This window comes from Rhea pennata, chromosome 8, assembly GCF_028389875.1.
Source record: "Rhea pennata isolate bPtePen1 chromosome 8, bPtePen1.pri, whole genome shotgun sequence".
Lineage (NCBI taxonomy): Eukaryota > Metazoa > Chordata > Aves > Rheiformes > Rheidae > Rhea > Rhea pennata.
The window spans coordinates 24,194,104-24,205,983 of NC_084670.1; the positions used below are offsets into that span (position 1 = coordinate 24,194,104).

At 37.0% G+C, this 11,880-nt stretch overlaps 1 protein-coding gene across 2 annotated transcripts; it reads left to right on the forward strand.

Moving 5' to 3' along the window:
- Positions 1–18: 18 nt before the first annotated feature.
- PRPF38B (pre-mRNA processing factor 38B) lies at positions 19–9,660 on the forward strand. 2 transcript variants are annotated; one of them, XM_062581826.1, is made up of 6 exons: positions 19–427; positions 3,851–3,919; positions 4,229–4,380; positions 4,469–4,529; positions 7,107–7,330; positions 7,595–9,660. In XM_062581826.1, the coding sequence occupies exons 1-6, from the start codon at positions 143–145 to the stop codon at positions 8,451–8,453; spliced, it is 1,650 nt and encodes a 549-aa protein (XP_062437810.1). In that variant the 5' UTR covers positions 19–142; the 3' UTR covers positions 8,454–9,660. The 2 variants fall into 2 exon arrangements, with proteins under 2 accessions (XP_062437810.1, XP_062437811.1); XM_062581827.1 differs by lacking the exon at positions 3,851–3,919.
- The last annotated feature ends 2,220 nt before the right edge of the window (positions 9,661–11,880 follow it).

Here is an 11,880-nt window from a genome sequence, read left to right on the forward strand (position 1 = left end):
GTCACTTCCGCAGTATCCGCCATCTTGTTCGCGGTTGGCGGAGGCAGCGCCCGGTTCGGCGGCCCGCGTTGTGGTGTGGCGCGGCTGCCCGTCCGCCTCGCAGGCCGTGTGCCGCCGCCCCTCCCTGGCGTCCTGAGCCGCCATGGCCAACAACAGTCCTGCTGTAGGCGCCGGTAACTGCCAGGGGCAGCAAGCGGCCCAGCACCAGGCCGGCTGCGTGCCGCCGGCCCAGCAGCAGCTGCAGAGCGGAGCCCCCAAGCCGGCGGCCTCAGGCAAGCAAGGCAACGTGCTGCCGCTGTGGGGGAACGAGAAGACCATGAACCTCAACCCCATGATACTCACCAACATCCTGTCGTCGCCTTACTTCAAGGTGCAACTCTATGAGCTCAAGACGTACCATGAGGTGGTGGACGAGATCTACTTCAAGGTGAGCCCGTGGGCCGCGCCCTGGGCGCCAGGGACTTCTCAGGGCCTTTCGGGCTCCTGCCTCGAGCCTCTCCGCGGCCGCCTTTTTTGAAAGGGGGAGGCTTTCGTTGCGGTCTGCGGATTCGCACCCTTTATCCTGTGGTAAGAGATAGGGGATTTTTTTTTTTGATTGCTTGACCTAGGGTGTTTAAGGTGCTCTCTTCTTTTTTTGATGAAGTAAAAATGTTTCATGTATGATTTAGAACTACGGAGTTTCAAGTTAGTTCTGACGTGGGCAGCGTGAGTCAGGCCAGTGGGGATGAAATGGCCGTCTAAGGACTGTTGCTCCCATAGCTGGAGATAGTGGAGAGGGGACCGATCTGCATCACACTTTTAGAGACAAACAGCCCTTGCTACCTCGGAGTTGCCAGCCACCTCTATTGCTGTTGTGCAAAAGGTGTGATAGTAGGTAGTTTCAACAGGAGTTTGTATGTGGCCTTGTTCCTCAGTGAGAGATTAAGGACCCTTCCATGAAAAACTAGTTCATTATAGTGCTGCTTTTGTCATTAGGTTGGATGTACTGGGAAGATAATTTAAAATGTCAGTGCAGCCATGTCTTAGTTCTTGTTTTGTTAGCAGGATTGAATCAATTTTGCAGCGAGGCTTCCATCAAGCCAGTCTCCCAGGTAGAGGTATGCATAATTAATGCTCATCAACATAGCTGCATTCTTTGTTCTGATAATATGAGCAAAACTTAGATGATTAGAGCTGTTGTCTTCAGTCGGCAGATTAGAGATTATTGAGCTAATTTTCTGAGGTGGGTTGATTCTGTCTGTTAATACTGTTTGTCACTAAGTATAAATTTCGATATACTTCAAAATGAAAAAAAAAAGTGGCATTTTTAACTGATTTAACCAGGGTAAGTTGAGTTGTGTAAAGTGCACTATTACTGTGAAAAACAACTCCACAGAAGCGTTTTGAGATTTTGGGCGTTAGTTTACTTACAAAATAATATTTTTTCTCTAAATTACAGCCCTTCTCTGCTTTCAGTCTGTCTTTTAGAATGGACTACTTAATTCTCCTAATCCTTAAAGTTACATAATTTGGGATAAATTTTTTGTTCCGTTAACATACCACTTGCTGCATATGAGGCAGAAATAATCGCTTTGTAGGACAGCACTGTGAATGCTCAAGAAGTTGTAGGACAAATCATGTTCTAACTACTAGAATGCAATTAGGAGGAAGGCTTATTTTTGCCAATGAAACAAAGAGGCGAAAATTTGATAAAAGAAGCATATTTGCAGAAAACTTGAGTGAACAGTTTTACATGGACACTTTCAGATTTAGTTGACATGATGTATCTTATTTTATTGGTAGAGCTCAGCTGCAGTTGTTGAAGTAGTTTTATCTGCTTGTCTTAAATGTATTTAATTTTTTGTAAATAGCTTAATCTTTAATTGGAGAAAAAATTCGACTAATCCTATGTAAATAAATTTTATTTAGTGAATTTGTCAGTTATTTTTGGCTAAAAACTGCAATTTAAAGAGAAAACTCAGACACTTAGGTATAATAGATGTGAGGGAGAAGATGGCATGATGATTAAGGCATTTTGTTGGTATTCAGAAGACTTTTAGTTCTGTTCCTGTTTTAAGATTCCAGAATAATGTGAACAATTGCTGACCATTTTTTTTCTTCTAATGAGCATAGTATCTACCACAGTACTTGTATTTTCAGAAGAACTTGTCTTTGTTTTTTGGGTACCAAAATATATGGCTTATTTTAAAAATTTCAGGATGTTGGTGCTGGAGTCTCAGAAAAATGGCCTTAAGTCACACAGGCTACCAGTAGGGACCATCAGTGAAAATCTTTATCCTGTATGGATGTGTAAATTAATTCACTTGGAGATCTGGTCTCATGTTTATCTGTTTCAGTTCTGTATCTGCAAAGTGGGTGACTTCCTCTTCCTCTATCCTTGGTCTTACAACCTTGTGCACGTGCTCAACTTCATTTATTCTGAATGCTTCCAACAAGTTAAGCACATGCAACAATCTTTGCAAGATCAAGACTTTAAATGATAAGCTTTTAGAAATTAGTATTTTTTTCTGTTGTGGGCCTTTTTATTTTAATCTGTCAAAAGCAGCTTACTCATTTTGATTGTGGCCAATAAACATAACTGTAATTTGAGGACTACTGTGGTGATAAAGTATCATATGTAACCTTTTAACTGAAAAGTACACGTCCTGTGCGAGGAGAAAACAAACAGATGGATGTGCAGTATTGTTTACATCCTATTTCTGAAATTCGTATGTGATACTAATACTATGGGAGAACATATTGGAGTTCTGAATTCTGTAGTATTGGTATCTGTCATCTTCCCATTATCATAAGAGAGCAGCAGTCAAAAGAAAGTTTAGCTGCTTCGAATGTTCATCTCTGATTTCACATGATTGTGTATGTAATTAATTTTGTATCATATAATGTTAAATTATTTTATTTTCTAAACTACAGTGCAGCTTGGTTACAAGCTCTTATCCTGAATTCAGCATAACACCGTTTTTTTTTTTTATCTTGTTTTTAATTATTTTTAAAGCTTCCCCCCCCTTTTTTGGTGGGAAATATACTTGTTCATTAATGTAGATGTTACTTTGCTGATTTTCGCTGCTTTTGTGTAGCTTAAGCAAGTTAAGAATCACAAAACTGCCCAAGAGTCTTATTGTACATATTGTACAATATATTGAATATATTGTATATATTCCTTATATACAAGGAATGAAACTGGTTAACTGTGTTCTTGCATTCATCTCTAAGTGCATCTGAGAAGAAGATTTGAATTAGGCACTCCTAGTACTTAGGAGACCATTTTATCTCAGAGCATCGTTGCAGTCTACAAGAAAAAAAAAACACTGGCTTTTTAGACTAAAATATTATATTTTATAGATGTCTTTTGTCCTAAGTTTAGGTAATACTGAAATGTCTTTCTAATCTCACTGCATAAATGAGATTTATGAATATGAAACTGTAGACTGTGGTTTGTGTAGTAGTCATCAGCAGGTATCACTAAACTTGTTAAGAGATAATATAAGTATAGATAACAATAGTCACCACTGAAAAAAAGTAGCAATAGGTTTTAGTTATGACATATTTGAACTTAGAGCATATAACAAGTATAGCTAATATGCTTTGTCTATTTTCTTTCTAAGTTTTACCTGTGTGATAGTGTTTCGTTCTTTTTTTTTTGGTCATGGAAAAAAAGCCAAATGCTCTACTTTATTGACAAAATCAGTAGGAAAAGACAAGCTGTTTAAGATTGATGTAGGAAATCTATTGTTTGAATTTGGTTTATTTAGGCAGTTAAACTTTATGGAGGTTGTAATTGTCATTTTCTCCCCTTTTTTCCTTCTTCATTATACCCCTTCCAACTCCCCACACCCACACCCCTGTTTAGGTTACACATGTTGAACCATGGGAAAAGGGGAGTAGAAAAACAGCAGGCCAGACAGGGATGTGCGGAGGGGTAAGTAGAAGTACGTGCCTTCTTAATTTTTTCTGTGTCTGGTAAATAAATACCCCAAACATAGCTAAAATTTGTTAGTATGTTGTTTCAGTCCCTAGCTGAAAAAGTATTTATTATAAAGAATTAATATATTTGCATTGCTTTCAGAGGACTTTTTTGTGGTGGCTATTAATGTAGTGATACTTTTTCACATAGTTCTGTCTGTAGATTTATATTTTATTCTGTGTTAGTACTTATGTGCTCTTGTAGATTTAAGATAAGGTCGTTGCAACTTCCTATGTTGTCATCCAACCTTTCTTCCATTTAAAGGTACGTGGTGTTGGAACTGGAGGAATTGTATCTACTGCTTTTTGTTTGCTCTACAAATTATTTACGCTGAAACTTACCCGTAAGCAAGTGATGGGCCTTATAACTCATACAGATTCTCCATACATTAGGGCTCTTGGATTTATGTATATTAGGTGAGTATCAGTATAATCAATGCTGATAATGCCTTGCTTGATATACAGGAAATTGTATTAAGATTCTGCATTCTTTTTGTACTTCAAGGTACACACAACCACCTACAGATCTATGGGACTGGTTTGAATCCTTTCTTGATGATGAAGAGGTATGTCGGCGAGGGTAATAATTTGTTTTCTTTTGTTTCTTTTCATGTTACTGTTTAAACATTGATAAGCTTTATTGTAGTTTGAATGCTACAGTGTTGTATTCTTTTAATTTCATTAATTAGTGTGGGAGGCAGGACCTGGTTTCTTGTTCTTGGATTTCAAAGATCTAACACTCTTTTCCACTGCTTAGTATGTTACTGTGTCAATTGTTACGAGGTCATGTGAAACAAGCTTATGAAATCAGGATTCAGACAGCAGGCTGTATGAGTGTGATATCTATGCATTTTTAGATTAGAAAAACAGCTATTTTTAAACAAGGTATAGTAAATGTGCCTACAGTGCTAAATTTGTATTTGCATTTATTATGGGGGCATGAGGAATTGGTGCTTATATAGAACAGTGGGAAGAGTGTAGCAGAAACCAACATTCATCTTTCAGAATGTTACCAAAAACCTCTCTGGTTATTATACATGTACTAGCGTTGCTAAAGACTAAGTTTCTTTTGAGAAAAAGCAAGCAGCTTAATCACTGCATAAAATAGTGCTGTTTTTACTAACCTTAATGTCTTTGTTGGTGGGGCAATAAAAAGCAACAGAGGTTGCTAACTTTGGAAGTTCAGTAAAGAAGCATTATTATGTAGTACAATAGGAAAATAAGCTTTAAAAAAAGACTGATAATCCTTTTGTACCATAGCCTTCATTTACTGGCTGGAGAAACGGAGTAGGATCATGTGGATGAAATTTCTAGGTATTGAATATAGTCTGCTGCATACTGGTGTAATTTATATTTATTGAATGACTTTTAAATTGTGCATTAGATTTAAGAATGGAACAGAAAAGGTCTTTCTCACCTGTCGTACAAGACATAATTCTAGAAATACCAAATATCACAGTTGCAAATGACCAAATACTTGTATTAAAAAGTGTTAATTATACCCATATCTGACTACAATACAGTGTATTTATTTTAAACAGCTGCTTTCATGCTAATATCAAAAACACTGTGCAAAGGAGACAGTTGTTATTCCAGGTAAACCTGTGTTACTGTACGTTTGTAATAAAAGAACATAAATTTGAGCCTTGATTGAATAGCTGTGATATCCTCCTTCTCCCCCGGGTGGTGCTATTATACATTAACTCTTCTCTGAAATGCTGCATTATACTGGGGAAGATTGGGGTGGTTTCATTTCTCAGGGTCCCACAAACTTCATTCACAAGATGAAAAAGTGATGAAGAATGCTATTTGTGTGCAGGTCTTAACTGATTCATTATTCAAAGTGCAGTTTTTAGTTTCTGCATTTCAGTTCTTGCTGTAATATTGATTATCAGCATATATTAATGTTTGTTGTTGTTTAAAACATCCCTATGTATTTTGGAATTAGTGTTGATCTTTCCCAGCTGCTTTCAGTAGCATTTTTATTATATAGGAAAAAGTGCTTGGGGCTGTTTTCTCTTTCCTTTTTTTTTTTTTTTTTTTTTTTAACAGTTTCTTAACGATCCTGGTCAAACTCATTAAATGAAGCAAATTCATATAAGAATTATTTCAACCTACAGTTTTTTTTTTCTCCAGTTCATAAATCTTAATATGTGGAAGCAGTTCACCTTTGTCATGCTGCTGTGAAAAGGAAAAACTTCCCAGGATACAGAGTTACTTTTCAAAATGCTGCTTATGTTTATTTTGTTTAACTGTACGTACTCTCCAGGTGCTACGTTTAACTCATTTTTTTCTTCTTTAGATCTCTGCAGCGATTATATTTGGAAAAACTGTATATCTGAACACTTAAATGTGTGTGAGTGCAAGCAGTTTTACATTTAGATTTTCTCTTCCTGTTTAGATAACAAATCTCACTTTCCTTGTGTGCTTGCACTATAGGTTTGGGACTGACAATAGCTGACTAACATGTCCTGAGCTGTGAGAGGGCATAGCAAGAAGGCCTTCATGCGGTAATGACCCTTTTCAGAGACAATGGTCATCATGGATTATGCGTTTCCAATTATTTGTTCATTTATTTATTTTTTTACATATTTCTAAATTAGAAACCTCACTGCTTCATGGCAGTTGGTTTGCTATTGCTTCCAATTTTGTTAGGATGCCATTTTGTACTACAAATTTTTCTATGATCATTTTTAGATAGGCAATGATGTAGTTCTTAAATGATTTAGGCCGCAGGGTTGGGTATGATGGTACACAGTTGTGCATCCACAAAATGAAGCATTACATGTAGTTTAAGAGAGGACTTCTCCACTTTGTGGCATTTAAATAAGTATATAACCAGACTGCGTAAGGGGATTTCACGTTAATCTCTTCATTGACAGTCCCTTACCATCCAGATGGCTGCAGGATTAGTATGTGCCTGCATGCATATATATTAAATTCAACTCCCTATCTGTAATGTATATTGCCAAATCCAAAGGGCATAGAATTTGAATTTTTCTAAGGAAATGTATTAGAATATGAGACAAGTAAACTTTCATAATCATGAGACTTCAAGAGGGCAGTAATATAGCAGCATTATTTTTGAAAACCAGTAAAGAACATTTTTGACCGTCAGGATATTTTTTGTTTGTATTTTGTAGGACCTGGATGTGAAGGCAGGTGGGGGTTGTGTTATGACCATCGGGGAGATGCTTCGTTCCTTCCTCACTAAGCTTGAATGGTTTTCAACGTTGTTTCCAAGAATTCCTGTGCCAGTCCAGAAGACTATTGACCAGCAAATTAAAAGCAGACCTAGAAAAGTCAAGAAAGATGGCAAGGAGGGAATGGAAGAAATAGATCGGCATGTAGAACGTAGACGTTCAAGGTTATATATGTATTATTTTGAAAATTGATGTTGAAAATTTAATATTGAACTTAGGAATATCATGTCTTTTATTGGGGTAGTTTTGGAGGCAACAAGCAAAACAGTTTACAGATTTTTAATGGTTAAAATGATCGGATGGTACTGCAATATTTACTATATGTTTGGTATTTAAATATAAACTGTTAGTAAAGTATCATTTGGAAAATAAATAGGATCACTTTACTTAACACTTGGTTTTAATTTGAATATCCTTTATTTTAAAAGGTCTCCAAGACGATCCATCAGCCCCAGGAGGTCTCCCAGAAGATCCAGAAGCCGGAGTCATCATCGGGAAGGCCATGGATCATCTAGTTTTGATAGAGAACTAGAAAGAGAAAGAGAGCGGCAAAGATTAGAACGTGAAGCTAAAGAGAGGGAAAAAGAAAGGCGGCGATCTCGAAGTTCTGATCGTACGCTGGAACGGAGGCGAAGTAGAAGCAGGGAAAGACACAGAAGCCGCAGTCGAAGTCGTGATAGGAAAGGAGATCGGAGAGATAGGGATAGGGAGCGAGAGAAAGAAAATGAGCGAAGCAGGAAAAAAGATAGAGATTATGATAGGGAAAGAGGTAGTGAGAGAGAAAAAGATGGTGATCGATCCAGAGAAAGGTCAAAAGAAAGGAAAAGTAAGGGTGATGCAGAAGAGAGAAGACACAAAGATGACAAGGATGACAAGAAACACCGTGATGATAAGAGGGATTCCAAAAAAGAGAGAAAACACAGTAGAAGTCGAAGCAGGGAAAGAAAGCATAGGAGTAGGAGCCGAAGTAAGAATACAGGTAAGCACAGCAGAAGCAGGAGCAGAGAGAAATCAAGTAAACATAAAAATGAAAATAAAGAGAAATCAAATAAGCGAAGTAGAAGCAGAAGCAGAGGAAGAACAGATAGTGTTGAGAAGTCCAGGAAACGAGACCACAGTCCCAGCAAAGAAAGATCTAGAAAGCGTAGTAGAAGCAAAGAACGTTCCCACAAACATGATCACAGTGATAGCAAGGACCATTCGGACAAACAGGATCGTCGAAGGAGCCAAAGTACAGAACAAGAGAGCCAAGAAAAGCAACATAAAAACAAAGATGAAACTGTGTGAACTCTTTCAGAAGTGGATCACATTGAATCCTATAAATGTTTGATTAAATCCTGCTTATTTTTTCTTAAAGTTGAGATTGTGCAGTAGTTGATGAGCACTCTTCTCCAACCTCCCTCTAGGCTGCAGATTGTCATTTCCGATTTTGGGTAGGGAAGTGCCTTTGTAAACCCATTCAATGCATTGACGGTTTCAAACCATTTGTTTAGTTTAATTCATAATGCAGAGATTGTTCTTGCATTTTTATTGTTCAAATGTTTCTGAAATGTACAGTCTGTACATATGTCCTGAAAATGTTTTAATTCCTTTGGCATGGTTGCCATGTTGGTTAAATTTGTATGAGGCAATAAACTGCCACTAATTCTACTTTCATTTTGTAGATGTGGAATTATGGTTTATATCCTGAAGTTAGCATGGCTGTGCTTTGCCTAATAGTATGGCTTTTTTAGGGATGGATCTTGAATGTGTATTATAGCTGAGATATTTATGTGCGTACAATGTACACTGAGGGCTGCATTTATGTCCACTGTACCTGCTGTTCTCAAAACCTTTTAAAATGTATTATGTTGTTGATCACCACTGGTGTTAAATTGAGAGTGGGCTTTCAAGGATATAGTGGTTTTGATGCAAAGATTTAGATTATGTTGGGGCTTGTTTAGTAATCCTTTAGAAAGGCTACCTCAAGGGGAGGCTGTTAGGGTTGATGGATGAGTACCGTAGCCATCTATGCATTTTATTTGTTTGAAAACATCCATGTAAGCTTCCCCCCCCCTTTTTTTTTAAGCACAGTTTACCTAGTTGTGGTCTTTTAATGTTTTAATCAGCAGCTACATTGTTACTTATGATAGTCCTGGGCTAACAAAGGCATTTAAGATCAGAGGAGGGAGGTAGGAAGAAGAAAATCGTTAAAAAAATTTTCAGTTTCAAGCTTCCAAAGCATTTTTATAAGTGTAAACATTTAAAATAAGAATTACCTGATAGTGTCCTTTTTTAAGTCATATTTTCTACAAATAGTAAGGATTGCAGTTTGTGCTGAACATTTCATCTCCGGCAGATTTTTTTTTTAACAGGTTATTAGAAGCAAAAGCCAAAATGCATTATACAAAAATCATATCATTAAAGTCCAACTCTATTTGATAGACTATTCTGATGACTTGTATACTAAGTGAGGAGAACCACCTGGAATAAACTCTCAATTAATTCCTTTGTATTGAGTGTCAGCTTTTCCCTGCATGTTCATTGCCAGTCGAAGAATGTTTGGGTTCCACTGTGTTTTCATTTCAAAATGAGATTAGAGTTCATATAAATCAGGACCTTTGTGTAATAGATACCGTAAAAAGAAGATAAAACTGACAAAGAAATGGAATAGCCCAGAAAATATGAAGATCTTAAATATGACTCATTTGTGGTCATGAAGAGGTCTGAAGATGGAAATAAATGAATGTGTATGCCTTTTTGCTTCTGTGTGATGCAGGTCATGTAGGAATGGTATTTAAATGTTAGTTTATTTTTTTAAAAAAACATTGTCCTCTCTGAGTATTCACATCCTTCGTATATGTCATAAATCTAAAGGAGTAAACAGCTTTTAAGTTGTCACTGATCCTCCGGGAAGAAGAAAGAGCAAACAAGCAGTGTTTCAAGTTTCTAACGATATATTACAATATATTTAATTCCATACTACTTGAAGAAGAAGAAAAATGAGTTTATTTTGCTTCCTTGCTCTTACTTTCTCTTTCTCTGTCGTCATGATCTCTAGATCTCTAGTATTAGAAATATGTCAGGTATCATTTGACTATATATTGTTATATTAATTACAGTGTAAATTTGAACTTGAAACAAAGCTTACACATGGAAGAGTTCTCTTCATTGCCACGTAAAACCAAAAGTATTAAGCTCCTATTTAGGATGGGAGAAAAAGCTGAATGATCATTTAAGAATATCCTAACTGGATAATGACTGAAACTGAACTGCCTTTGCAATTCCCCAGGAGATTACAAGGATTCCTTCAAAACAATGAGGTTATTTATTTTATTTTTATTTTATTTTATTTTATGGAAAACCTGTCTGTCACTAGAAGGCTTCTTTCAATCTCATTAGCTTTTGAGCTTGAGCCTGTAAGTGTCTGAAATGAGCGCATCCTCAGACTTAAAGGTTGGAAGACCTCCTCAGGCAAGAGGTGGTAAGGCTCAGCTGGGAAATTAATAGTAATTTCCTTTTGTTTCTTCAGTGCTCCTTTTGCCCTGACAGTGTTAGGAGCTATGTTGAAGGAATAGTTTATTTACAGGCAAAATCCAAAGATCTCAGGAACAAGATCTTTGACTTTAAGGTGGAAAGAACTGCCTTTTTATAATAAGGGTAGTGAACATTTTGATAAGGTTGTGCAAATATCATTCAGCCCATGACAGTATTTCTTATAAGGGCAAGAGTTTGAGGACTTTGCTCTTATTCAATAATTAATCCTTTCCGACTTGTGGAGTCGATTGGATCTATGTGAGGTACCAATATAATGGATAGTACAATGTTCATGAGTGACAAAGTTACATTGGCCCATAAAAGAAATCGTTTAAACCAAGACACCTGATCTAAGTCATTGCTGAGATTTAAAATCTTACAGCCCTTGGATTTGGATCCAGGGATTCTTGAATGCATTTTTGTATGTCTGATGCCATTTTCTTTTACATGATCTTCCTTAAAGCCAGAAGGATCAATGGGGTTTCCAGTGCTTACTGATCTGATGCAGTTGCTGGCAGTCCATTTGCAGCGGGCAGTTGGCTCCTCATCCTTAGAAGGAAATTTCTGCCAATTTTAGTCAGAGGTATTCTAACATTTTTTTCCAGGAGGTATGGCTATAGAGCTTCTATTCTGCCACTCTTAAAGTTCTCAGGGTAAAAGTGCAACAGACAAAACATCATGAACCTGAGCATCCCACTGTATGCCGTGTGTCTGTAGTTACATAGCTGGATAGTCATTCCTCTTGAAGCCTAGTCTGGCTTTGAAATTTCCTGTGGCTCCAAAGTATTGTCTGGACTAATACTAATTTAAGAAATGCACCTCTACTTTGCTTTTACTTTTTTCCTTTAAAGATGCTACCTAATTAATTGTACTATATTTCACATACAACAAAGTAGCAAACTGTGACATTCTTTTATTTTAGGGAACGATCCAGGATTTGTGGCCCCAGAGATGCACATCTACCTACTGCCATGTAACTGTGCAGGTGATCAGGGTAAACATAAAGACTTAAGTGTATCTGACTTCTGAACTTGTTATAAGTGATATTTTGCTTGTCTATCTGTATTGAAAAGACTAACGTGAATGGTAGGGCCATTCACTGTGGGATTTCACTATGTGGGAGTATTTAGTACATGCATATCCATGCTTTTTATACTTTAATTTACATGCTGATGAAGGAATACTATTGAGCTCATGC

What these genes read in the sequence shown, in the direction of transcription:
- PRPF38B (XM_062581826.1), top strand. Translation starts at nt 143, where the DNA reads ATGGCCAACAACAGTCCTGCTGTAGGCGCCGGTAACTGCCAGGGGCAG. An exon ending in CCTTTCTTGATGATGAAGAG is followed by an intron (nt 4,530 to 7,106) that starts GTATGTCGGCGA and finishes TGTATTTTGTAG; the next exon opens with GACCTGGATGTGAAGGCAGG. An exon ending in GTAGAACGTAGACGTTCAAG is followed by an intron (nt 7,331 to 7,594) that starts GTTATATATGTA and finishes TTATTTTAAAAG; the next exon opens with GTCTCCAAGACGATCCATCA.